Below are 27,089 nucleotides of genomic sequence, written 5' to 3'. Positions count from 1 at the left end.
CTTGAAGAAAGCACCAACGATGTGCAGGCGTCCACAGATGAAATCGCCAACACATGAACTGAGCCGAGCGTAGAGTTAGCGAAGCCGATAAAGTCAGTGACACAAGAAAAAAATATATGACGCGCCGCTGCGACAGGTGCAAGTGCAATCGCTTTCGATTGACACGGTGACTGAGGGTGAGAAGTCAAAGGAAAGCAAAATTGTTTAACTTCTTTTGTTTACTCTCTCAGTGGAATAACACGCGTAAAAAAAAAAGCTGCAGTAGTAATATGTCGAAGATATTCTTGGAAACCTTTCTTCGACGTCTGCTATATGCGGTAGGTGGCATAGCGATCAAGGCGAAACTAGCGAAGAGATTCCGCCCCGTGACTATACTTATGAAAGACGCCCCCTGAACCTGCTCAACTGCGGTAAAGAGTGTGACATTTCTTTGAGGCACATCTGCAGTGCAAATCATTTCTTGGATTTTTCTTGTTCTGGTGGTGCAGCTTTGCTCGGATGGAGCCGTGCATGTTCGGGATGCTTTGCTCGTCTTCGTCCCACGGCATGCAGCGGCCAGGGTCCTCGGTGAGGAAGCCTTTCTTTTCCTCTTTGTGGATGCTCTGCGCTTCTCTCGTTTCCATTTCCAAGTTGTTAGTTTTCTTCACACTTATACGTTTTTCGAAACGAGCGTTCGAATAATGAACGGCCCATTTCATGGCCAATCCCGCGGAGCCCTTGGGTATGCGTAACGACCACTCAGGCCAATAACTTCTGCACCGCACAGTACTCTTTGCTTTGAGCAGTGGTAAAAGCAGCGCTTGCAACCAATTGTGGCTGCGCGATTTAAATGCGCGCATGCCGAAGCAGCTCTCAACCAAAATGACCGGCACATGAACGTGGCTTTTTTTCGAAGACCTAACCTCAACCAACCCTCAGCAGAACCTCATCGCAGCCAAGTGTAACGCACTGGCCGGGGAAAAATAAAATGGGATCGCAGGCATAACAGCCGCGCCAAAAGCAGCTTTTATATTCAACTTCTTTTCGTGGAATAAAATCACATGTGAGTGCAGCGATTGTCCGTGCCTGTCGCTGTTCCTTTATTTTGTGTATGCTTTTTTTGGCGCTGCTTTTATGCCTGCAACAAATGACCAACTCGCTGAAGAACTCCTATTACTGAAGATGGGATCGGTGACCACGTACCAAGCTGCACTCTTCCGCGCTTTAAGAAAGCAAGTGCCTTCTTCCGAGACACGGAAATACGCATGCGCGTCATTTCATGGTCGTGTGCCTGCTTATACACCCGTTCTTTAGCGACGTGCTGCCGGAATTGCGATGATTGCAAATAATTGCTGTCCTTTTTGGTCAGTGGAGTGTTAAGTGCATTGCCACAATGGCATTAACGCACACCGCTATACAAGCGTTAATTTCTGCAATCATAGTGATTCCGACAGCAGGCTAGCCAAATACTGATGCATGGGTGGGCACCAGTGCTGCCTGTACCCTATAGGAAAATTTTCCTAAGTATAAATTTGTTCAAATCTAGGAAAATTTCGCGCTAGGACATGAGAACGGTGAAATTTCTCACATGTAACAGCGTGCTTTGATTTCACTCACCGCAAGTTACTTTGGCATTAGCACGCAAAGTATGAGTTTTGACCGTACAGCAGCGCATTGAGCGCCCCTAGCTAAGCAAACAACGGGCTTTGGACACCTTGATTCAAAACGAAGTAGTGCTATTACAATATTTCCGTATCGTACCTAAGGTGTACTGTCGATGTCTGTGCACTATGAATGAACTATTCATCTCTGAACAGTAAAGCAATCATATGGTGGAAGATCAAACAAGGCTCCACGGGAACATCTGTGCGTAAGCGCACCCCTTTACTTTGAGCTGAGCATGGCAATGCGGTCGTGGCGCTAAACAACTAGCAGACTGCGCAAACTTGTACAAAAATTTACAGAGAACCGTCTGTAGGACGATCAGCCTTGTCCAGAGTCACAGTGGTGATGCGTGGGCGAGTTTTGCTTTAAAGGAGATATGAAGAACAGCCTCATATTTTTGTGCTTCAGCTACAAATAGTTTGAAGAGTGTCAGTGTGGTGGTGCTACGCGACTATGCACGATAAGCAAAAATATGATTCACATCCTTTACATACGTTTTGCGGAGTGGCGTACTGTTTTGACGACTTTACGTTCTGCAAGGGAGCTTTATTCAAAAGAGTAGCGCAAAATAGCAGGGACAACGACAGAGAAGACGACAGGAGGAGCGCTCGTCCTGTCCTCTTCTGTCTTTGTCCCTGCAATTTTGAGCTAGTCCTTCGAATAATGATGACACACCAACAAGCCCAGCTTTCTGCATTGATTGCAAGGGAGCTCCAGTGCCCGTCTTCCCAACTTGAATAAGGTTTTGTGTAACCTTGGCACATTGCCCTAGGTTGAAAATAACTTAGGAAAACTACAAAGTATACACATGCTGAAGTTTCCGGTGAACCGAGCTTCAAAAGCAATGTTAACATAACATGCACTGCGATATCGTATAAGCTTGGGTTCAGTGACTTCACACCCACTAATAAATATTTCTACAAGCGCAGTTGCCGCGGCGATCTCGTTGATGGTGCGATGTTTGTTTTCGCTCAGGGGCCAATCACATGAAGGCCGGCCGAACGACAGTTGGTAGACTTGTTTTGTCGGCGTTGTTGGTTGGAAAGGCTCTGACACTACGACGACTCGTCATCGTCGGTCACGTCGGCATCGTCCTAATGTGACAAAATGTCTCTCAGCGACACGATTTGTTCACAAGTCGGCTGACCGTCGGCGTCATGTCGGCACTGGTGTCTCGTCACTCAGCCTTTAGGAATAACAGGCTGACTATTCAGCTCTGGACAAGCATGAACTATTTTGCGCTAGCAGCGTTAACCCTGGCTTTGCGTAGTTTGTCTTTGCTTATCACGGGCGTGTGTGTTCTAGTCTCCAGTGAACCTCTCTGATGCCAACTTAGGTTATTGGGTATGCGCCAGTAGCTCCGCTCTTCAATGAACCTATATACGCATTGCACCAAGCGCGCGGCATACTCTCCCACAGACTCTTTTACCCGTCGAGTGCTCATAGCTTGAACGGTGGGGTTTACGCGGTATTGGTGTTGTCGCTGTTCATGAGTTTCGTTAGCTCGCGCGCTTCTCGTTACCTCGGCATCAGCGTCGAGACGGCGCTGTGCAACAGTTTCATTTACACGTCCGCGACGTTTTCTCAACTTGCCTGCTTCCAAATCCTCTCGTTTAGCTACAATGTAAGGATCAGTCGACGCACGCTCACGTTGTCGTTTCAGCCGTAGCTGTGCGTTCCGTCGACCCCGGCGCTGCGCGTCGACGAACCCAGGTGGACCCGCCTCCTCAACTAAGGCTCACATGCGATACGACTTGTTGTGACGTGCTGCTGAACTATATGAGAGCAGTGCTTCTGTTTGAAGAAAGGAAAGGTTAGCCCTATGTTGTGCAGCACTTGAGGGAGCACGTATCAGCCAACACATAGCTGATACACCCACCAGCCGCAACTGTGGCCGAATCGGCGAAGACTTGTTTAGCAACCCTAAAAGCAGCTTGAGCTCCGGGAGGCAAGGGAATTGCGGATGAGGAGCTATTAGTTGTGCGAAGAAGTTTTCGGGGAAAAGGATGGAGATGTATACAAAAATGCTAGGACGAAGAACATGTAGAGCAATCCTGAATAAATCAAGCAGGCTGGGCGACTATTGGTCACCGCCCAGTTTCAAAGGAGATGCCAATAAATCATCATCATCATGGTCACGCAGCGCGCGGACAAACACACAACGTCTTTTCGCGTGATTGGAAGCCTTAACGCTACAGCGCACTGAAAGAAAACATCCTTCGTCTGGCCGTGACAGGCAAAACGAAGTACAGGGATCTGCGAACGCATTTCTAACTGCATTCTCGCTTCCTTTACCGAAGCAAGAAACTTCTATCGATATATATGACATTGCGCATGCGCGTCCTCCCATGTTTGTGCGCCTGCCAGAGCTGGCGACCTCCAAAGCCCGTTTTTCCCCAACTTGGACGAATTATTTAAATAGATTTCCCTAGATTTGTCCAAAATGTGGTTCAACTATGATTTATGTAATGATAAATATCCATTCTACGCAAACAACTGCAAATTATATACTCTAAATTTACTTTTAAGCTCGTTAAAAAAATAAAGTCTGAAGTCACTGATGATGATAAATGGGATTTTACGGCGCAAGCGCCAAGTATGGCCAGAGAGCGCCAGGCTAGTGTTAATGAGTTGGCAATGTAATATTGAATTGTGAGAGGTACATATGATGTGGCTGTAAAATGGCCTTAAAAACAGTCCTTGTAAAGTGCGCAATATGTATATTTAATGAGATTATAGCAATGACTAATGATGTCTACTATCAGTATGAAGTCTACAATCTAAAAGTATAATACATTTACGAAATATATCAGCGGTAAGAACTTGTAAGACGTACTACTGCCTTGAATGACTTGCACACGCTAGCTGTATATCGCTGCTATAACCCAATGGGCCATACTCAAGATTGGATACACCGCACCAGGTTGAACCAAGCCGCTTGGGAGAGACAGAAAATTGGAAAGAAAGGAGATGAGAGGACAGAAAAGGTAAATTGATAGGAAAACAATAGATTGAGGAGAGGGACAGGAAAAGACGGCCATCTATTTCCCCCGGTTGGGGACACAGCACAGTGCCATTACCTCGTCACTTGTACTACGATAATACATGTAAGTGTGCACGTGAGCTTAAACAGAAACATTCCGTCGTCGCCAAGCCGTCGTTGTCATTTCATCATCTTCATTCCTGTGCGATAATTTTTTCTCAGGCCGTCGCCATCGTTCCGCCGTCTTCAATCATTCCTCGCCAGTGCTCGGTCACCAAAATTGCGACTTCAGTGCGTAGCCATCCTTCTGTCGATTTGTCATCGTCACCGCAGCCGCACCGCCATCGCCCGTGCCATCGCCATCATTCCTTCATCCTAACTACATCGGTGTCACACAGTTCACCATTCCAGCGTCCTATCCCATTGTCATCATGTCGTCGTAGACGTGCATGCTGCCCTCGCCATTCCATCATGTCATCGACGTCACTGTGATGTATTCTCACAATCGTTGTCACGCCGTTGCAGCTGTTCTGCAACGTCGCCATGCCATCATCGTGACGCCTTGTAATCGTCATCCCATTCTCGTCATGCCATTCTCGGTGAGGCTGTTCTATCGTCGTCGTTCAAGTGACGTCATCCTATTGTCGTCACGCCGTTGCCGCTATTCCATTCCCATCGTCGTCATTGTCATGTGTGCCGCTCACAATCACTTGGAAACTAATGAAACGACATTTCGGGGCTTTTACCATGCGCACACACATACAACGGCATCTTGCGCCATAAAACAGTGTTAATAATAACTCGTACAACGGCACACAAGTGGCTGCTCGGCAGGACGCGCGATGACGGTCGATGCGAGACAAACGCCTTGAAAGTGCAGTCGAAATAATGTTCCGCAAATGCCACGAAGCTTCTTTAAATAGCGTCTTTTCAGACTCTATTGTTCGCTGGCAGTGTACCTGCCACTGCCAGCGAACTTGGAGAGTGACTTTTATACGCTAAGTTCAGCAATGTGGGAGACATGGCGAAAGACCAGCAAGAATGGCCATATTTCCCGCAACCGTTGCTGACATACTCAACACATTGAGTATGCAAGCGCAGTGCGCATACTCAGAGTTTACCCCAGAGTTTAGCAGGCACGTAATCAGTTTTATTAACGCACTCGCCAGAAAGTATACCCCTGTATCTTTTCTATATGTGGAAAGCAACGACTGAGCTGAATTCACTTCGCATGCTTCACTTTAGATAACATTACCAAACACTGTCCACCATGCAACATAATTTATCGTTGTGTGTTTTGTGCTATGGATGGTCAATTATTTTTTATTCCATTAACCATTAATCATTCATCATTTAAGCCTTTAATTGTTTTATTGCTTTAGATTAATCATTCACCGATATTACCAACCCTACTTTGTACGACATACAATAGTAAAAAGAAATGGGACAGTCTCCTTACTGGGAAACCACCATATAGTGCCTAATATTCCTTAAAATTACTTATTAGGGCTGCTCTGCTCCTTGAAACCAAGGCCGTTCTATTGACAGAAAAGCTAATACTCCAAACAATACTTCGCTTGCTATGACGATTATCCCAGTAAACTCGTTTTACCGCCAACCTTGTGTTTCTCGAGAAAGCCCGCGAAACACAAAAGCGCCGCGCGGCACTTTTCGGGGACTTTTTGGGTTTCTTTCAGGCGTCGAAAGAGTTTTATGTAGCACGTATAGAGCAACCAAAAGCTGGGTCAAGAATTTTTCAAGATGGTCTACAATTTTCCCATTGGCACTTTTGCTCCGAATATAATATTTAATGAAGCTGATGAATAACTAATTGTGTAATTGGGCGAAATATAAAAAAGAAATGTGCGGCATGCTCCAAACGACGGCACACAACATTACAGCCCAGCTACGTGGCGCTCACATATTTTAAAATTTTGTCACAGCCAGGTTGGGCACCCTGTATATTGAAGGTGTTTGCACGGTTCCTGCGCGCATCCCAGTAAATCTGGTTTAGGGAAATTTAATAAAACGCATGCCAACATGGGTTCATATCAGGGTGTAGCAAATTTTAAAAAAAAAGCAGAAATATGCGTCGCTATTCCTAACCAGATTGGACACCAGAATGTCTGCCTCGAAAATTTGGTGGCAAAGTGGTTGAAATTTTGGTGCTGTCGGCGGCCTAAAGCAGGGCTTGACATTCGGTTCCTTAGCTGAATTTAGGGAGCCTGCCCAAACATGGTAATTCTTGGCATACAGCGGTTGCCTGTAAACTGAAGTTGGGTCGGGAGGCCACTGGCCGCAGAAGTCAGGAGGCGAAATCGAAAGGCTTGGTCGCATGGTCGGGGGGAAGGGCGTGTGCTGTTCGCTGCTTTTGTGTGCGGCCATGCACTATCAGTGCTTTGCCATTCGGACGAAATTGCTAATATCTTTAGGTCGAAGTAAGATTAACTTGGTCTTCGAAGCATTTATCCTTTATTAAAGTTCTGATGAGTCTAAAATTGTAATTTCATTTGTAAGTCAAATCTGTCTAATCAATATGTTGGCGTTCGCTCAGAAACCTTAGTGTCAAAGCTCTTGGCGCTAGGCACTCTGTGCTCACTGCAATGAAAAATGTGCATTGATTAACATTTCGCTTCCCATGTTCGGTATTAATTCCTCTTAAAGATATATATTGAAATCGCTTATAATCTACGCATACCCGCCATGGTTGCTCAGTGGCTATGGTGTTGGGCTACTGAGCACGAGGTTGCGGGATCGAATCCCGGCCACGGCGGCCGCATTTCGATGGGGGTGAAATGCGAAAACACCCGTGTACTTAGATTTAGGTGCACTCCACTACGGCGTGCCTCATAATAAGAAAGTTGATTTGGCACATAAAGCCCCATAATTTTTTTTATTATCTACACATCTTTTCGCCGCATCGGTCACCATTGTCGGGAAATCCAAAAGTTTCACTTAACGTGACATTTGCTCCGTGCCTACTTTGTCCTGGTCTTCTGTCCTCCAGGCTGCGCCTGTCTCACCGCTGCCAGCCTCTACAAATGGCCAGGAGACGGAAGCAGAGAGTTGCTCCTTTTGCCTCGAAGCCATTTCGTGGAGCCAAAGACAGCCGGCCGACTATCGGGACATTGTCGAGAAAGCGATACACGGTAACAACTTATACGTTAGGCAGATGTCGCAACACTGGATAGCCTCGCTGGTTTGCCACCATTTTCTTTTTCTTTTGATATACTGCAGGCCCATCACGGCTCGTGTAGGAGTGGGTACATAAATGGGTCAGTAGTAGAAGATACAAAAATTGGTAATTATTTGTGGTGAAAATTCAATGCACTGTTTTAGGTTCGTAAATGAACCAATGTTATCGCAAAACACAATATCGCTAGACAAATTGTTCTAGTGGAAGACAGCCGACTGAAGAAGGCAGTATTAGTGCGTGTTATCATGACTTAATGATTGGCGGATTGTTTTGGAATGACTCAGTCCCAATGAATGCTCGTGTGGGTGTCGCAGAAAATTAGAACACGTTGTGTTCACATGGCCTTGATGTAATTGATAAATGAATTTGTCATGTAATTATTCTTCTCTGCGAAAGGGGTTTAACGTTTGCCCTTACGAGAAAACCTGAAGCACTAGATTGCCTTGAGTAATCAGAATGCATAAATCTGACTGCTAGTCTTTGCATACATTTCATTTTATTAATGAGATATTTTTATGTTAACTCCAGATGAAATCGTCGTACTCTAAGCATAACCTTATTAGTGTGTTATTAGTATTAGTATATATACTGTGGCGAGGAAAGCATACGTCGCCTTGAAGAAGAGAAGTGCACTTCTCAAAACGTAGGCTCCTGGTTTGACCTTCTCGTTTTGCTCATCGTCTTAAATTTCCATCTCCAGCATTCCCCGTGTTTCCCTTATTAGTGCCTTGTAAGTATGTTGCTTGACATGTAGTGGTGTAAAACGTAATTTCCCTGTTAGGAATGATAGCTTTCCGTTACTGCTAGCGTGTACTCGCGAACACGCTCAATATATTAACGGAGGGAGTATTGCTGGGCAAGAGGAGCTTCAGTAATATACTTGCCAACGTAGGATGCAGCCGAATCAGGCTACCAATGACTGTACTGGCATGCGAAAGTGAGAGACAGAGAGAGGGAAAATAACTTTTAATCAAGAACCATGGGCTGGTTCGCCGGCCTGTGAAATAAATATTGTAATAGACACGAAAGGCACGGACAAGAAGAAAGAAGAGAAGACGAAGAGGACAAGGAGCTTGAAAGGCCGGGCTATGCTACGATCACGCTACGATCATCGTCCATCTTCTGTAAATAAAACCGTTTCTTCGCAACTCTTCGTAACAGTAGTGGTGGAAGGTGCGGGATAATCGACACCTGAAGACGGAGGCTGAACCAGAAGTTTTTCGACGGAGCCGTCGCTTTGCTGGACTCCCACCGAATCTACCGGAGTTGAATATGTCCCACGACGCAGACGAACAACGGCCCATTCCAACTGCTACGCCGACAAGTTCCGTTCTACAACTGAGAGATGCGCGTCCCTTCGCCGCAAGATCGGACGAAGAAGTCGAGGAATGGCTCATCCACTATCACCGGGTGAGTGCCGCCAACAAGTGGAACAGCGCTTCTCAGCTTTCGAACGTCGTGTTCTTTCTAACGGATACTGCGTTGTTGTGGTTAGACAATCACGAGGAAACGTTCACAACATGGAGAAGATTTGTTTCGGAAATCAAAAAGCGATTCGGCGACTCGGCGACAAAAAATAAAGGAGCAGAACAGACGCTGCTGCAACGTGCGCAAGAGCCAGGTGAAACCTGCACGACCTACATTGAGGCGGTAATAAAACTGTGTAGGATGGTGGACTCTGGAATGTCTGAGGAAGACAAAGTCGGGCACATCCTGAAAGGAATTGCCAATGATGTTTATAATTTCCTCATCGCAAAAGACAACCTGGCTTCCGTCGCTGACATCATTCGGCACTGTCGTACTTTCGAACAACTGAAGACGAGGCGCCGAAGTTTGGCAGGCTAGCCAATGTGACGACAGTTGCAAGCGTGGACACCAACCAGCCCCTCGATCTGGCATCAACGATCCGACCAATAGTTTGGGAAGAGCTCAGCCTGCACGCGCAAGTGACACATCCAGGCACTCATAGCTTCCGCCTACCACCAGATTTCGAGCCAAATCTGGCATCCTTCTCCCCGTATCCTGCGGCGAGGGGCACTGTGGTCTATGAACTCGCGCCCCGACAGCAGCCACGTCTCTACCACAGAGGCCCTACTTATGACGCTCGGCCACAACGAGAGCAGCCGCATTTTCACCCCTGAGGCCCTGTGACTTCTGTCAGGCCGCGACAAGAACAGCGCCGACCCTACTACCAAGACGTGACTTATGAACGATATAACGGATTTCAGCGAGCTGCAGAGACACGTTATCCACATGACAACGAACTTTCTCGCCATCGGCAGCAGCCTAGCATTCGTTTCGAGGAAGATGCTGTCAACCGCGACCCTGCCGTGTGCTACAACTGCGGTTCTACAGGCCATATAGCTCGGTATTGTCGCCAAGGCCGTCAACCACGAAGGCCACCATCGGTGTTCTTACCATCCAGAACCCGTACTTCATATGACTTGCGGACGACCGATTTGCTTCCAATGGACCACTTCTCACACGAGACCAGACGCAGCGATTTGCCAGCTTCTGAGCGCAGTTTGACGCCACCAAATAACCGTCCCCGTCGCCCTCCGTCCCCTCGGCGCCATTCTTCGTCACCGCAGCCGGGAAACTAGCATCCGCGGCCACTGGAGGTGAGGTCGTCAGACGATCTTTGCAAGAGATACCTCTGCCTGTTGTGAGGCTCAAAAACAAATAGAATGTCTCGATTGACGGAATACCGACCATAGCGTTACTTGATACTGGAGCGACTGTGTCTGTGATTAGCCTCGCTTTCAAAAACCGTCTAGGCCACATAGTAATGTTTTTTTTTGGAACAATGGTATTACCTTTCGTGGAGTAGGCAGCGAGTGGCTTCATCCCCTTGGTGTTTGTGCTGTGAGTGTTTTGTTGGCTGGGAATGTTTTTGTGTCGGAATTCCTTGTTCTTTCTCGTTGTTCGCACGATGTTATTCTTGGTATCGATTTTATTGAACAGCGCGGCGCTTCCGTGGACTCTGGTTGTGGCGAAATATCATTGAACAAGTTAATTATATCAGCGCATTCCGAACAAAGCTCGCGTGGCGAAGACAGGGACAGACACACTCAGTGTCCTTGATGAAGTGATTGTACCATCATGGTGCCCGATGCCCATTCGTGTTTCTGCAACTACTGCTGACGCTGATTGTGTTGACCTTGTGGTTACGCCTCTCCACATAAACTGTGCTAAAAAGATATACTTCTGCCTTGCTCTGTCGCGTGCATCACGAAAGGAGTCGCCACTTCACTGAACTGTTCCACCACGCCGGTTGTCCTTCCTCGCGCTATGAAAATCGCTCTCTTCGATGAAGCCGCATGTAGCTCAAACGTGGCATTAACTACGGACGTCTCTACAGCTTGCTCTCCTTGCGATAATGGCCTTTTTGAAGGGCTAATGCTTGGCATGATCAGCAAGGCTCTCGGTACATCGGAATGGCAAGCACTGGTACATGTCCTTGCCAGGCATGAGGCTGCATTCGACTTCACGCATGGAGATGCACCCCTTCATTTACCGTCGTCCCGCGCTCGTCACAGAATAGATACCTGCTCCGCACACCCCATCCGCCAAAAGCCCTACCGAGTGTCATCCTCCGACCGAAAAGTTATTGCAGAGCAAGTCAAGGAGATGAACAAAGGTCTCTTTCAAGAGTCGTCTAGTCCATGGGCAGCCCCAGTAATCCTGGTCCGAAAGAAAGATGGCTCCTGCAAATTCTGCGTGGATTACGGACATCTAAACGCAGTGATGAAGAAGGATGTCTATCCACTACCGCGAATCGATGACGTCATTGATTGCTTACACGCTGCTTCTTACTTCTCAACACTTGATTTGCGATTGGGGTACTCGCAAATACGTATGGACCCTGGCGACAAGAAAAAGACCGCTTTCATGACTCCAGATGGCCTATTCGAATTCAATGTTATGCCTTTCGGCCTTTGCAATGCTCCTGCCACCTTCGAAAGATTCATGGACACAGTACTACGTGGTCTAAAGCGGGGGATATGCATGTGTTACCTCGATGTTGTAATCTTTGGCCGCACGTTTCAAGAACATAACGAACGCCTCAGCCTCGTTCTCGACTGCATTGAGAAAGCTGGACTGGTTCTAAAATAAAAAAAAAATTCGGCTTGGCGAACGTCAAACACTCGTCCTGGGACACTTAGTCGACGAGGATGGCGTCACACCCGATCCTCGTAAGATTGAAGCGGTGAGCTCCTTCAAGCCACCGCCATAAACAGGAGAACTTCGCTCATTCGTTGGCCTATGTTCGTATTTTCGTCGTTTTCTTCCTCGGTTTGCCAACATGGTTTACCCGTTGTCAAGTATTTTGCGGCAAAATGCATACTTCAATTGGACACCAAAGTGTGACGCATCATTCTCTCAACTGAAGTTTATACTAGCGTCAGCACCCCTCTTGCGTCACTTCGATCCATCTTACCCGACTGAAGTTCACACCGATGCTAGTGAAATTGGGATAGCAGCGGTGCTTGTACAATGTCAAAGTGGCGCAGAACATGTTATCGCATATGCCAGCCGTTGCCTAAGCAAATCTGAACGCAATTATTCGGTTACGGAACAGGAATGCTTGGCAGCTGTTTTCGCCATACGGAAGTTTCGGTGTTATCTTTACGGTAGACCATTCAAGATTATCACCGGCCATCATTCTTCATGCTGGCTGGTCGGTTTGCGTGATCCCTCTGGTCGCCTCGCACGTTGGGCTCTGCGCCTTCAGGAATACGACCTTATGGTTTCGTACAAGAGTGGCCGTCATCACGTTGACGCAGACTGCCTCTCTCGGATTCCTCTAGCGGCTACCGATTGCGATGCTGAGAATTTTGACGACTGTCTCGCAGCTGTTACTTCTACGATCTCTTACGCGGCAGACTTTCAGCGAGAACAATGGAGAACCTCGATCCGCTTTTTGCCGCCGCCCGTACTTCTCAAGGCAGCGGTCGCTTTACTGTCCGTGATAAATTACTCTACAAAACTAATTACTGCGGGCATCGAGCGCATTTTCTGCTTGTTGTCCCCGAGAGTCTCCGCTTCGACGTTCTACTCGCCATGCATAACGATGTGATATCCGGCCATTTCGGCTTCGTACGAACGCTGCACCGCACGCAGGAGCGCTTTTACTGGCCCGAGATGTACGAAACAACCAAGCGCTATGTCACTAGTTGTGAAACGTGCCAACGTCACAAGCGACTGACCACCGCCCCGGGTCTCCTTCGGCCATTGACACCGCCCAGTACATCGTTCGAGCAAGTAGGCATTGACCTTTTTGGTCCATTCTCGTTATCTAACAACAAGAACCCTTGTCTGCGTAGACCATCTTACACGGTATGCAGAAACTGCGGCCATACCATCTTCCACCGCCGCTTGCGTGGTCTTCCTGCTGCGTTCCGTGGTCCTTCGTCATGTCCCACCACGTGTCATCATCAGCCGCCATGGTCGCCAGTTCACGGCTGATGCCATTGAAGAGTTACTTCGTTTGTGCACTTCACAGTTCCGTCATGCCACGCCGTATCATCCACAGACCAATGGCCTCGTTGAAAGTACAAACAGAACGCTGACCAACATGCTTGCCCTGCACGTCTCCTCCAGTCATAGGAACTGGGACGTTGTACTGCCCTTCCTCCCTAACGAATACAACACGGCGAAGCACGAAACCACGAACTATAGCCCATTTTGTCTCCTGTATGCAAGGTTACCGCGACGCTCTCTGGACACTTTCTTACCCTTCGTTCTGCACAGTGACGATTCTGTATCGAAGACTTGGTGTCTCGCCGAAGAAGCCCGTCGAATAGCTTGTCTTCGTACTCTGGCCTCGCAACGTCGTTCGAAAGAGCGATGCGACGACCGTCACGTACAAGTATCGTTGGAAAAAGGTGCCTTGGTCCTTCTTTGGATACCGCAACGCAAGCGTGGATTGTGCCAAAAGTTCGTGTCACAATATTCAGGCCCATTTGTAGTTGTGGACCCCCTGAGCGATCTCACTTACGTCATAGCTCGCCTACTGCACAATGGTCGTCGATCAAGCAGAACTCAGCTGACTCATATTGCTCACCTGAGGCCTTTCTACCCTGCATATCCATCCTGACTCGCCCCACGGGCTGCGTCTGCTTGCGGGGAAATGTAACAGATACGAAAGGTACGGACAAGAAGAAAGAAGAGAAGACGAAGAGGACGAGGAGTTTGAGAGGCCGGGCTGCACTACGATCACGCTACGATCATCGTTCATCTCCTGTAAATAAAACCATTTCTTCGCAACTCTTCATTAACAATATATAATCCATATTCAAGTAAAGAACGTCTTTTATCTACTGCGCTAACATGCCTGTGTGATGGCGTTTACTTGCTAAGCGATGTCTTTGCCGCCTCTCTATCCTACAGCAATTTGATCTCGCCTATTGTCAAAATATTGCGCCACTGGCAAAAAAAAACGCTTCCGAAGTCTAGTGGAGTTTGTAATGTCCGGTAGGTTATGACGCTTTTATAATTATGTGCTTGCAGCTTTGAAGGAGAAACTCGTCAAAGTTTCGGTGCTTTCGATATGTGCTGATGTGAACTTCTTGGCTTCACTGTGGTACAGACCCGGCTGTTGTAAAGGCCGTTCAGTGGGTGGCACTCGCGGAAGCCTTCTGCGAAAGCGTCATACGAGGCGGTGAGAACGCAGGAACGGTGGCCTGCCTCTGCGTCTTCTTTATCGGAGTAAGTTGGCCAATTCATGAACGGACTGTGTTATCTGCCTGCAAGCGTTTGGCTTTTACACTTGTTATAACAGTGACTTGACATCGCCTACACTGAGGAATATGGCATTGCATTTGGCATTTACGCAAGATAACGGTAACAGCCAGTATAGGATAGCGCAGATGCATGGCCGTGGCTGAGCAAAGACACATTTAAATTGTATCGCTAAATTCATGATGCAGATATCACGTACTGATGTGATAAGTATTTCAAACAGAGGTACATGACACAAGCGAATTAATTATAGCTCACACTCCGTATTTTTGTGTGATCACTTTTATACATTCCTGCATTCCTCCATATACATGCATAGCACGGCCCGCCGCAAGGTTTTCTAACTCCTGCCTAAATACGTCATTTCAGTCTGGTTTTCTCTGTCGACACGCCGGATATTTTTTCGACGTGGTCATCGAAAGTAAACGCCATAGCAGAGATCAGACAATCGTAATGAGGGTGCGCAATCAGCGGTCTTTTCGTGCTTAGTTGATATAATCAGGAGGCAATGCTTTCCGAGCCAGCTATCTGGTTAGTCAGCGTCTAATGCTCTACGTATATTTAGGTAGAAAACAGCGGAGTTTACCAAGTCTTTAGGTAGTTTGCTGACCTAACATTGAGCTTCAGGCTACGCCCTAAATAGGTTGGCAAGTGTTTCTGGCACACAGGAGGGTAGTCTGAGGCGTGTGCAGGACTTTTCAGTAGGGGGCTCGAGCTATCTTGCAGCGGCCGTTCATCTCATGCCTGACATGTTCTCACTTATTTGAAGAAAAAGTCTGCGGTCCCTCGACTCTTGCGGAAGGATCGAAGCAAAAATGGCAGACAGGGAAGTGCCCTGCTGTATACAAAAGGAAGGTGCAATCATCGAAGGCGCTTGTGAGGCATAGAACTAACGAATCTTCACGCAGTTGTGCCCTCCACGTCCTTCACCTTCCTAAGCAGTCAAGCGGGGCAATAGAGGAGAAAGGGGGGGGGGACATTAATTGACTCCCTGGCCCTCCTATCCCCATGGCCATGTTGGTAGTTATACGAAACACATCGTGCTATTGAATTTTACAGGTAGTTAATAAACGTGGTTGGCGACATCGTGTAGAATGTTCACACCAATGCTTTAACTGTGAGAACTTTGAAATGAAAAAGAGTGTAAGATTGGACTTGTTGCTATAAAACACTGCTTAAAGTTTCGATCAACAGTGCAAGATCAACAGAGGGGACAGAAGAGCGAACAGCACGCAATGATAGCATGCGGTTCAAGCCGTAGACTTTGAAATATGCTCGATGCACAAGAAATGAAATTAAGGCCTTAACTGCTTTTAGCGCTAGATTTTATCTTCTGTCCCTCTGTTGTTGTTTCCATCTGTTGTTTGAATCCAAACAACAAGCTTGAAATGAAGTTTGTGGTGGAGCAGTGGGCGAAGCTGTAAATGGTTTTCCAAGAATGGCGTCTTCCTTTACAGTGTTTGCGTCAGCCAATGAAACATCTTTCACAGCACCACTTTTTGACACGTACAAGCGAAAGAGCACAGGACTGTGTGGTTGTACTGTGTTCTTTTGCACGTCCGTGTCAAAAAGAGGTGCTGTAAACGATGGGTGGTACCAACTTGCCCAATTTGCCAGTCTAGTAAGGCCACGAAATAGCAGAACGTGTGCGCATACAGGCCAACGGCTAGCTGCACACGGCCTGCAGTAGCCATTGGTTTGTCCTTGTAGCTCCGACTCATGCTCTGTACAACGTAAGTAACGTTGGACATCCCATACTACACACGATACCAAAATGAAGCGTGCGTACACCGGAAGAAGTCGAAACTAGTTATCGTGCAAACAAGACCACACTTAAATTGCTTGTTTCGTGCCCTAAATACCAGCACCGGCACAAGTCAGGTTGACGCGGCTAATTTCAAAGTATTTTTTCGTATTTTGGCCATTGTGTCGCCCTTGTTATTCTCGTAACTGTATAAATGCAGTGTACGGATTTTAGAATTCAATGTAGTCCATCTTATACTCCAACACGTTAAGGAAGCCTCAACCGGCGCCATCAAAGTCCATTGCCTAACGACGAGCTTGTTCGACAAATTCAAGGCGGCGTCGTCAGCCAACCGTAGTTGCATTTTCTATCCACTTATCAGAACAAGAGGGACACTTTTGCTATTGCGGTAAGGAAGGTAATATAGCAATTCGCTATAAAAGGTCTTTTTAGGATACGTCATTAAAGCGTTCTTTATAGCAAAACATTTTGAGCGAGTTACACCCACTTTTCTGTAACAGCTTATTGGCGGCAGAAAAACAAAGAAAGAAAAGATAAAAAAACAAGTGACCCATGCGTATGACGTCCACCTTTAAATGTCTAAGCATTTATACGCTTAGCTATATACACGCATTGCACTCACTTTATCCTGTAGTCTATTCTACGATATACAGCCTGCGTTAAAGAAATTCATTTCCAGAATCACATAGATCTTTAGGGACGCTCATACTCAGTTTCACTGGATATGTGCCTATATGCATATAGATATATACATCAGACCCTTCGTATACACATCTAGCAAGAGCAGTAGCCGTTCGCCGAAGAACATTTATGTGTTTCGTAACAAGTAATGTCGACTAAACCGTGGATGTTTCGCACGGCCTAAAACTGAGAGTTGAGTCTGCTTTCTATTTGTGTGTTCCTTTCCATCCCCTCCCCAGAGGGCCAAGACCACGGCTTTCTCGTGGACTCTCATCAACACCGTCCGTAAGTGGTTCCATCGGCGCGAGGAGCTGCTGGAAGCGCCCGAAGGGTGCCCGCGTCGTTGGACGGCCTACGTTGTCCTGGTGACGGAGCTGTTTCTGGGACTGAGGCGCATCAAGGCAACCAGTGACAGCGTGTACTTGGCGGCGCTCGTGTGCGAGTGCTCCCTCGTCATTCTGTGGCCAACGGTCGGCGGCAACGCTGAGGTGAGTTCATGTCGTGCATTACCGTGCAGGTGGGGCCCCCAGAATGATGCAAGTATGGGCGATCTCGTAGACCACGGCGCACGTATGGAGTTTCATGTCACCATGGTGGAAATGGGGCGCTGGTGTGTCCACTTGCCATCGGCAGAGCGCTTTGACCATGGCTGTACCATTCAGCAATAGTGATCAGTAGAACATCGTCCTACAACACTCTGGTTTCTTTATTTGACCGAATGTTGCCTGCTAAACTTCACACTGGTACAGTTATTAGCCCCGTTTACTGCCTTTACTACATCGTTTAAATAGCCGATGACGATTATGATGGAATAGCCGAAGCATTGTCACGCATATCTTATAGTGTATACAACTTGCTCTTTCTTTTGGCAAGCTTTCTTCTGACCTACCTTATGCAGCTCCTTTATTTTTTTTAGCTTGCTCAATGTTGAAGATAACTTTTAATTAAATTATGCGGTGTTATGTGCCAAAGCCACTTTCTGATTATGAGGCACGCCGTAGTGGGGGACTGCGGAAATTTGCACCACCTGGGGTTCTTTAACGTGCACCTAAATCTAAGTAGACGGGTGTTTCCGCATTTCGCGCCCGTTGATATATGCAGCCACCATGGCCAGGATTTGATCACGCGACCTCGTGCTTAGCAGCCCAACTCGATAGCCATTAAGCAAGCACTTGCCATAGCCACTAAGTAACGAAATGGAGCTGGAAAAATTCCACAAGGACCCGTATCCAGCCCCGCACACTCAAGTGCCAGCGATCGCCACAGAAGGCGAAAAATCAACCGCGACGGGCTCCAACATGAAGCACGCAAGCACTGTAATTTATTCGCATATTTTAATTTGTATTTTTTCTGCTAGAGGCGCTCAACACGGTTAAATATTTGATCTGTAAATGTACATATTGTCGCAGGTCATAAAGCACAGGGGCGTTATTGCGGCTAGTATAAGTACCGCGTTGTACTCGAAAAAGACGTTGTGATGACCCTAATATGGGGGCAAAGGTTCGTGTTCTCAATGGTTCGGTTGGTTCTCTTAGGCGGAGCCTCCGAGAACCCAATTGAGGACAAAGCCATTGGTTTGGACGCACACACAAAGACGTTTAATCAAACTAAAAAGGTGGCATAAAGTAAATAGCAGGAAACAGAAAGCATGCCTAAAATACACACTCAAGCAGACATTGCGGCAAGAAACACACCTAGGGCTTGCGTGAGGTTAACGAGGGCGAGAGTCCGGGCTTGCCACGAGGGCGGGGACGCGTCAGAGTCTCGACGCGGCGACAAGCTGGCGAAAGGAGTGGCGCCGGTCTCACCAAAGGTTGCGGCGTAGGCTGACCGACCGGGCGCCGGGAGCGCGCCAGTTCTGGCTAGGCGAGGTAACGCTGGCGGCTGGGTGGCAGGAGCAGACGGCGTCGGTGTTCTGGCCGGGCAGCTGGCGTAGAACTCGGGCCCGTAGCCTGACTGTTCTCGTCCTGCCCACTGGCGTAGAAGCTCACCGGCCTTGAGGAGCTGCACAGCACTCTCAGGTAGACGGGCGACGCACAGGAACAGGTTGGCAGGAGGCCCTGGTCGGGTGAAGTCCTGGTGGGCTCGGGTCCGGAACCCGACGGCCCGTCTTCAACGCCCGGTCCGGTGGTTTACCTCCTCCTGCCGTCGCTTCCTGGGACTCTCCTGGCGTCTCCCCGGCGTCTCCCTGCGTGTCCTCTCGCGTGTGCTCTCAGCGTCGTCTGCTCCTGACCGTCGCGCTCCCCGCACCATGTCGCGCACCACACATCACAGACGTGCAGGATGCAGGCCAGCACAAAAGAGCGTCTTTGTCTTCTTTTTCGTGCTCGTACTCTCGAGCGGCCCGGTCGTCGTCTTTGTCGCCGTCAGGGTGTACTGGGCACAAATAGTGACGCGGCATCACCCTCCCTACAGAGCGAACATCGTCCTGATGCTCATCAAATGGTAGTCATCAGACTCGATACAACAGCTTGTCGGTGTCCATATCATTCAGAAAGATATGGCTTCATGCGCACCACGTGCACTATCCGAGGCACCTGTTGACGGCGTTTGGAGCTGCATGAACCGTCACCCACGACGTCGTAATTCACGTTGCTAATACGGCGCAGAACCTTGTATGGTCGGAGGTATCGTCGTAGAAGGTTCTCTGAGAGGCCTCGGCGTCGTACCGGATACCAAACTCAGACTCTTTCCCCGGGTGTATAAGCGACGAATTGTATCGTCGGACGTCACGTTCTTGCAGTGTGGTTGTTCTTACGCGTTCGAGCTGTCATGCTTCCTCGGCGCGCTCAGTGAATTCTGCGGCATTTTCGTGTCAATCATTGCAGTTATGAGGCAGCATACCGTCAAGCATCGTAGTGACATCAGGACCATGGATCAAACCAAACGACGTCATTTTGGTTGTTTCCTGGCGTGCCGTATTATATGCGAATGCGACGTACGGCAATATGTTGTCCCACTTGTGCTCCACATCGACGTACGTGCAAAGCATGCCTGCGATAGTCTCGTTGAGGCGTTCTATAAGCCCATTCTTTTGTGAATGATACGCTGTCGTCTTCCTATGCGCTGTGCCACTGAGCGTGAGCACAATGCGCAATAGCTCAGCTGTGAATGCGGTTCCTTTGTCGGTTATGACGACCGCCGGAGCACCGTCTCTAAGGACAATGCTCTCGATAAAGAATCGTCTCGCTTCAGCTGCAGTGCCGCTCGGAATCACCTTAGTTTCCGCGTATCGGGTGAGATAGTAGTGCATAGCTATCGGGTTTGGATTTCCGCTATCATTTCTTCGTCATATTAAACGGGCTTGCATGTGTTATCCGTGCTACATCCTTCTGGTTGGCGGCTCTACAGTTTTCGGGGTCTAAAAGCTGTCTTTGATCATGCCATGTGTCCTTAAGCCACAATTTTCCGCTCATTTGATCACATGTTTGTACCCATTGTTGTTTTACAAAGCTTTGAGAATGACTTTCGATTTCTCTTTTTCGTTTTGCTATTCTAATCCTTAGTATTCTCCTGTGTTGCTGCTTCATCCATCTTTTTTGTAAGGTATTATTGCCTGCAACGTGTTTAATTTACCTGCTATCAGCTGCTTTGTTTTCGGCTTCCATCTCTATCCTCCTGGTGGTGTGCTCCGCGTGCTTCAATAGTTTATCGATCCATTCGTTTAGGTTTTCAATCTTTTTGCCATCTGCGTGAACCTGTCATCTTTCTATGAATTTATCCCAGTCTACTACTCGTGTCACCCTTCTTTTCTTCTTCAGCGTGCTGTTGCGCATAGTGGGCTCTATAATGCAATGGTCGCTCCCTAGGTTTTCGTTTGTGTTGCGTCGTTGTGCATTTGCTCTGTTTTTGCATAGAGAAAAGTCAGGGCATGATTTTGCCTTGCACACTGTTTTCTGTCCTAGTTGGTGCCACCGAATTGGTCAGAAGCGCGTATATTTCGTCCTGAATATGCTGCCAGAGGTTAGTTCGTTTCTTTCAATTTGTTCTATAACCCGATGCCATATGTTGTGCGTTCATATCTCCGACTTCTATTAAGGAACTCGTTTTACTGATTTTTCTGGCTTCGTTCATCGCTTTTATTAAAGGGGAGCTCTCCGCTTTGGGGATGGTATATGTGTTACGACGAAGAGCGAGGCCTCACTTCATTTTAGCGGTATGACCTCTATCAGGAGGCAGTTTGCGCCGTTCCATTTATTTCTTTCTCTGTTGCCGTTAGATTTCTGTGGACCAAGAAGGCCGTGACTGGTTTTTCTTCCTTGGTGTTTTCGTATGGTCTATAATCTCGAACTTTTACTTTTTCCTTGGTTTCTTCTAGGTCTATGGCATCGTTTTTTTTCTTTTTCGAGGTTTAATGTGGAGTTCTAGGTCCTCCCGTTTTCCGCGGAAGCTCCAACATTTCCATTGCCGTATTCCAGGGTGTCTACCAAACGGGAAAGCCGGAAATTTTCAGGGATTTTGAATACTCAGGAAATATTCAGGGCGCCAATATTCTTTGACGCCATGTCAAGGACAATTCTGTACACTGGCTGTACACTGGCTGTAGTTGTACACTGGCACACTGTACACTGGCTGTAGTTGCCAGTGTACAGCCAACGGCCGATTTTCCGGATGCCCGATTTTTTGGGACATGCCCGACAATCCGGGCGGCTTCGCGGCACCACTACGTACCCCATAGAGTCAACGTATAAGAACGTCCTAAATTTCGGACGCAAGAACCCTTCGCCGTCCGATATTTTTCCGGACTTTTTGCGGTGACGGAAGGTCTGAAGTGGCATTAATCAAAGTCAACACCGACGTTTTGATTTCCTCGCCGCCTCGAACCGGCGCTCTCGCACGCAGATCCGCTGACAGCCGTAGCCCACACCGCAGCAACGAAAGGCCTAGCTCCTTCGACGTTCGATATTAAAATTCTTGCCAATGGGTGCCGTGTTTTTCATTGAACGAATTCGCCGCTGTCAAAAATGGCACCAACTCTGCCTCTGTAATCCTCGCGATTGGCTTCGAAGCTCAGAAAGCACGAGCATTGCGCAATGCCACTTTCCGAAAGGCAACTTCACCTCAGCACTAGAGTGTCACGCGGTGAAGCGTAAGTAAAGTATTACAGCGAAGTTTAACAAGCGTAGGAAGCATCAATTGACTAGGGACACAGAACGTATTCCCTAATTACACACGCGTGTACCCGCCGTATCCTGTCCCAGTACGAGCACCGATATGCCTAATAAGTGTACTAGCAGGCCTTCAGAGCTTTTTCCGACGTGCCCATGGCGATTTGAGTCCTCAAGGACAGTAAAAGACATGCATTGATATTTTTTTACGTTTTCGCGGCTGCTGAAGAGTGAAGAATTGGACGATGATTGTACAAATGACCAAGAAGATGCTTCAAATGGTACGTGGGGCGAACACGCAGTGGAACGAAGACGAACAGAAAGGACTTCCGTATTGAGGAAGGAATGGGAAACGAAGTGCGCCGCCACTTCTTCGAAGGAGCTTGAGCTCAAAAAACGAAGTATTGTCTCACGCTGAGATGCAGGTGTCCCTCATCCAAACCAAACTCAGTCCAATGCAACACTGAGGCGTTGTGCGCAGGCTGAGTGTATGTCAGGACAGTTGAAGTTGACTTTCCAGCTACTGAGAGAATCTCACTTGTAACAAAGTTCGGGCCTAATAACAATGAGCTTGCTGTCAGTCGATAGAAACAGCTCATTTTTGAAAATACTTCCTTCTGTATGCATCTTTTTATTCGTATTTGAAGACGTTCGACTCGATTTGCAACGTGCTTCACCATTTCTTTAGAAGATATTTTATTCGCTGTGCATTTTACTAACCCTTCACTTCAGTTTCCTATTTTGAATAAAATAAACGCTATTTCTCACTATACAAACTAAATTAAGTAGTTTTTTTTTATTTCTTCAACCCAGACAAGCTACGATTGCGAAGACTTACACCCGATGTACACATTGCCAGGAGTCATGCAGAGCAGACTTGCAACACCTCATTTGGAGCTGTGCAGCTTTTTCACAAGGGAGATCCAACATTCAGCATCTACTACACGGAGACATTAAAACACTGGGAATTGCAATACAAACTAACCCTGAAACACAGAAAGCCATTGCGACATATGGCAGACAAAGTGGCCTGTTTCGAGTAGTGTAGAAGGGGTCGATCAGCCCATGTGGGAGCGGCGGAACTGAACATGCACCTGAGCCTGCATAAAGCGGAAGATCCCAGACTGAGATGAAGTGTTTCAGCCAACAGTCTGGGTACCCACATTCCCTTCCCTCCTAATCCCCATCAGCGGCCTAGAGCCGTCCCCTTCCTTGAAATAAAGGCTTTATTCATTCATTCATTTCTTAACACGCTTACCAGATAGTGACATTATTGGGCGACATGGTGTCAGCCTGTCTTCACATGAAACAAAGTTCTGTCACTCAAGGAATTTTGCAATGGAACTCAGGGAAAACCTGGAAAACTCGGGGAAATTAAAAATGTCGTCTTGGTAGACACCCTGATATTCTTCTCTCCATCTGGCCTTCCCCATGACTGGCTTTAAGGAAGGGGAGGGATGTCGCTGTGGTGGGCCAAGAAGAGTTGGCCCATCACTTAACCAGTTGCTTGTGATATTTCCATACTATGTAGCCGGCTTGTTGCCTTTACTACGTTTGTACGGACTCTTACTTGTCCCACTAAGGTGTTATATTGTTCCCTGGCCTCGTTTCTGAAAGCTGTGAAGCGCGCTTCTATGATTACTTCCATATTGCTTTGCCTTTCCTCAATTTTGTCTAATCTGCGTTCCACTGTTCGTAATAGGCTCATTACGTATTCTTGATTCTGTTTTTTTTTTCCTTATTCCATGTCTTCCATCAGCCTCCTTTCTGCCGGTGGCCTTCTTGCAGACGAAGGTTCCCTCGTCGATGCGTTTGACGGGGGCAGGGCGGTCCTCCGCGGCTCCTGTGTTAAGATCGCTGGTTGTTGAGCAACATGTGCTTTACTATCTTGGTGCTGTGACGTTATTGCCTTCAGTAGTTCCTGAAAGAGTCCTTCCTGCGTTGATATCATTGCTTTAAGTTATTTCATTACTCTCGGGGGAGGATTGCGGTGTCCCGCTCACATGATGAGGCGCTCCTTCCCGCCACGCGTTCAGGAGCACCGAGTAGGACTCCGAGTGGTCTCGTTTTCCTCGGTCTTTGCCATGGGCGCGGTTTCTCTATCTGCTTCTGCCTCGCTGTTGCTGTTGCGCGTGCGCAGGTTCAGCTCGCTGTCCTTCCGGTCGCTGAAATTGCAGTTGAGGTTTGCCACTCCGTTTATTGTTTCCCTTAGTGGGCGGTCTCTCCCGTCTTGGATCCCGTGAAGCGCTCTCCATTGCACGGGATGCACCTCGGCGTGCACGTGGGTTCGCCTTGGTTCGGGTGCCTTTCGCCGCACCTCTAGCAGAGGTTTCTTTGTTCTTCCGGACGCACGTCGGAGCGATGTCCCGGTCTCCTGCAGTTGCAGAATGCTTCCGCTTTGGGTCGGAATAGGTAGCACTTGTGGATTCTTCCGCCGAATCGAATGGAGTCTGAGATTCTCTTGGTGTTGGCGAACGTTATGAGAAGGGTTTTTGATAATTTTCTCATCCTTCTTGCGTCCACGATCTCTAGCTCTCGATCGACCTTAACGATGTCCTTCATGATCTCGGCGTAGCTTTCGTCATCCAGAACCTGATACGCTAACCCCTTGATATGCTGTTGTCCGGCGCCGCCACGTAGGCACACGTTGAATATATCTGGTCTAAGATATTGATGTTTTGCACTATCGCGTATTTTCTGGAGCGCTCCATCGAATGAGTGCTTACCGTAAAGGAGTTTTTAAAAGGGTTGATCTTTAGATGGTCGTGTTTGATTTCCCCAAAGTACACTCCGACGTCCTGGCACAGGGCGTACAGGAGCGTAGTGTCCGTGTGGTCTCGGAGCCGAAGTCCGCCTCTCGGCCGGTGTACGATCTTGTAGTCGCTCTCTGGCAGACGCGGGAGTGGTTTATTTTTATATGGGTGGCGTCTTGTCGATGGGCTCGCCCCATTGCTCGGGACGGCCTTGCTGGCGTCCGTCGGTGTCATAGCTGTATCCTGTGGTGCCTCGGCTTCCCTATTCTTCGGACGAGCTCGCTCATCATCTTTGATTGCAACCTGGATCCATAGGCTTCGCTCATCATATTCTTCCGGAGAGATTCCTTCTCCGTCTACGGCATACTCCGTCGCGGCAACGTTGGTGACGGCCTCAGAGGGCCTGCGGCGGCGCCGACAGCGTCCCTTGTCGCGCTACGCCTAAAGTAGGCCCAGCCAGACTACGTGCGGCCGGGGGACGAAATTATCCTAAAGAGGCAAAAAGGAGTCTTGCGGGCACAGAAAAACAGCGGCGGGATCCGCGGTCGCACTCTCTGACCTTTTGAGAACAGGTCCGGGTCTTTCAGTACAGATAGTCGCTCGGAAAAGACCAGAAACTCGGGAGCCCATGCGAAGCAACTGCACACGGTTGAAGGCGCCAAGCGTCTACCGCTGCTGCACTGCCAAACGCGCAGAGTGAGACTTATATGGACGCGCTACTCGCGCAGAGTGCGGCGCAGTGTTACCCGCTGTGCATGAAACGGTGTACAGCTCAGTCGAAGCTTTTGCGCTGAAGCTACCACAACGCCTTGTTTCACTGCAGGAAACGCACTTGAATCCCCTTTGCAGATGGAGTGCCTGTGGTGGACGTTGACCGTCGCCGGCCAAGCCGTGAAGAACGCCACGCCACGGCTTATGGAGATGCTGATTGGCCGCATGCGCGACGCCTTCTTGCAGTCGGTGGTGTCGCCACGGGCGCGTAGCACGCTGCTCGAACTCATCGAGCTCCACGCTTCAGGGTGGAAGTCGAGCTCGGCGCAGATGAAGTACTATTACCCGCATGTACACTCATAAATAGAAAAGGTCTCTGCATGTAACAACACTAACTAAATACTAATAGGTTACATGTCACAAAAAGTACAACCTTCTTAGTAACTGTCTTTACTACCTTTACTTATTAATATTGCCCTAAAGAGCTTTACGGATATTAGCGTTGGGCACGCAGGATTGAAGAGCTTTAGAATAGGGCTTTCCGTTTGCGGATAGCGTCTTTCGCTTGCACCACCACTATACGGCGTCAAAGAAAAGCTATTATAAATAAATAAAACGCAATTCTGTTACGAGAATAATTTTTGCATTCGTGTTTCCGCGTTTAATTACAATTTAGAGGTTATTCTATTAGCGCCAATTAATTAGTTGCACTTACTTTTGGGTAGCCATCCTTACGTGCCTTCACCACCAAGGTTAAGCTGCATTAGGCCTACGAGTCCTGAAATCGACAAACGAATTCGGAATCAGCGGCGTCCAATGAATCAATATTCATAACAGACGCTAGTTGAGAGATAGCGATAACCGCAATAACTTCTCCTAGCTTGCGAACTTCACGCGTTACCACGAATTGAACCCAGTTTGGTGCTAGGTTAACAGCGATAACGCGGAAAAGCACAACATAACCGCGTATTCAATACTATAGAGCTGTAGCAGGTGGCGCTCGTAGTCTAGCATGAAAGCCCGTAGACCTCAAGAGCCTGAGTAGTGCGAATAAAATCTTCTGCGCTGAGTTTCCTGTTTTTCTTTTCTTTTTTTGAACGCGGGCCTAGTGCACTCTGTTCTTATAGTGGGCGACTGTCCTGTTTGTCTAGCACTGTAGCTTGTAGCACTCAAGCTTTGTAGCAGGGGTAGACACTGAATGTGCGTTTCGCCACAGCTGCATATGCCGCACGTGGAACCGTTGGCCATTCCAGTGAGGGAGACATGCGAGTTGATAAATAACAACATAGCAATAGCTGCAACACGGTCGGTTGGCATCTTTGCCGTACATTTACTAATACCCTTGCCACAGGGGCAAACTTAAGTGTCCCTTGGGAGAATGCAGTTCGCCGCCAGTGTCATTCGCAGGCTGCCACACGGGAACGCTTGGTGACAATCACTGCAGAGCGCACTCATCGGCGAACGTGTTCAGCGAACACACTTCAAGGCGGCGAACTGTTCCGCC

The 27,089-nt window shown here is 48.1% G+C and overlaps 1 protein-coding gene across 3 annotated transcripts; it reads left to right on the top strand.

The window, feature by feature from the left end:
• The first annotated feature begins 286 nt into the window (after nucleotides 1-286).
• LOC135905026 (MIF4G domain-containing protein-like) lies at nucleotides 287-26,655 on the top strand. Of its 3 annotated transcripts, XM_065436024.2 has the most exons (6): nucleotides 287-410; nucleotides 489-567; nucleotides 7,635-7,776; nucleotides 14,416-14,534; nucleotides 17,253-17,501; nucleotides 25,724-26,655. In XM_065436024.2, exons 2-6 carry the CDS (start codon nucleotides 499-501, stop codon nucleotides 25,946-25,948), a joined length of 804 nt encoding a protein of 267 aa, XP_065292096.1. In that variant the 5' UTR covers nucleotides 287-410; nucleotides 489-498; the 3' UTR covers nucleotides 25,949-26,655. The 3 variants fall into 3 exon arrangements, with proteins under 3 accessions (XP_065292096.1, XP_065292095.1, XP_065292097.1); XM_065436023.1 differs by lacking the exon at nucleotides 287-410 and having other exon boundaries at nucleotides 417-567; XM_065436025.2 differs by lacking the exon at nucleotides 287-410 and having other exon boundaries at nucleotides 417-567; nucleotides 25,698-25,883.
• The last annotated feature ends 434 nt before the right edge of the window (nucleotides 26,656-27,089 follow it).

This window comes from Dermacentor albipictus, chromosome 6 (genome assembly GCF_038994185.2).
Source record: "Dermacentor albipictus isolate Rhodes 1998 colony chromosome 6, USDA_Dalb.pri_finalv2, whole genome shotgun sequence".
Classification (NCBI taxonomy): Eukaryota; Metazoa; Arthropoda; class Arachnida; order Ixodida; family Ixodidae; genus Dermacentor; species Dermacentor albipictus.
Note: the sequence above shows the minus strand (reverse complement) of the source record. Positions and strands in the feature narration are given on the sequence as shown.

Bases quoted from the DNA above. Each gene is read 5' to 3' on its own strand.
- LOC135905026 (XM_065436024.2), top strand. From the start codon at position 499: ATGGAGCCGTGCATGTTCGGGATGCTTTGCTCGTCTTCGTCCCACGGC. The intron at 568-7,634 runs GTGAGGAAGCCT...TCTGTCCTCCAG, and splicing joins TGCAGCGGCCAGGGTCCTCG to GCTGCGCCTGTCTCACCGCT. The intron at 14,535-17,252 runs GTAAGTTGGCCA...TCCCCTCCCCAG, and splicing joins TCTGCGTCTTCTTTATCGGA to AGGGCCAAGACCACGGCTTT.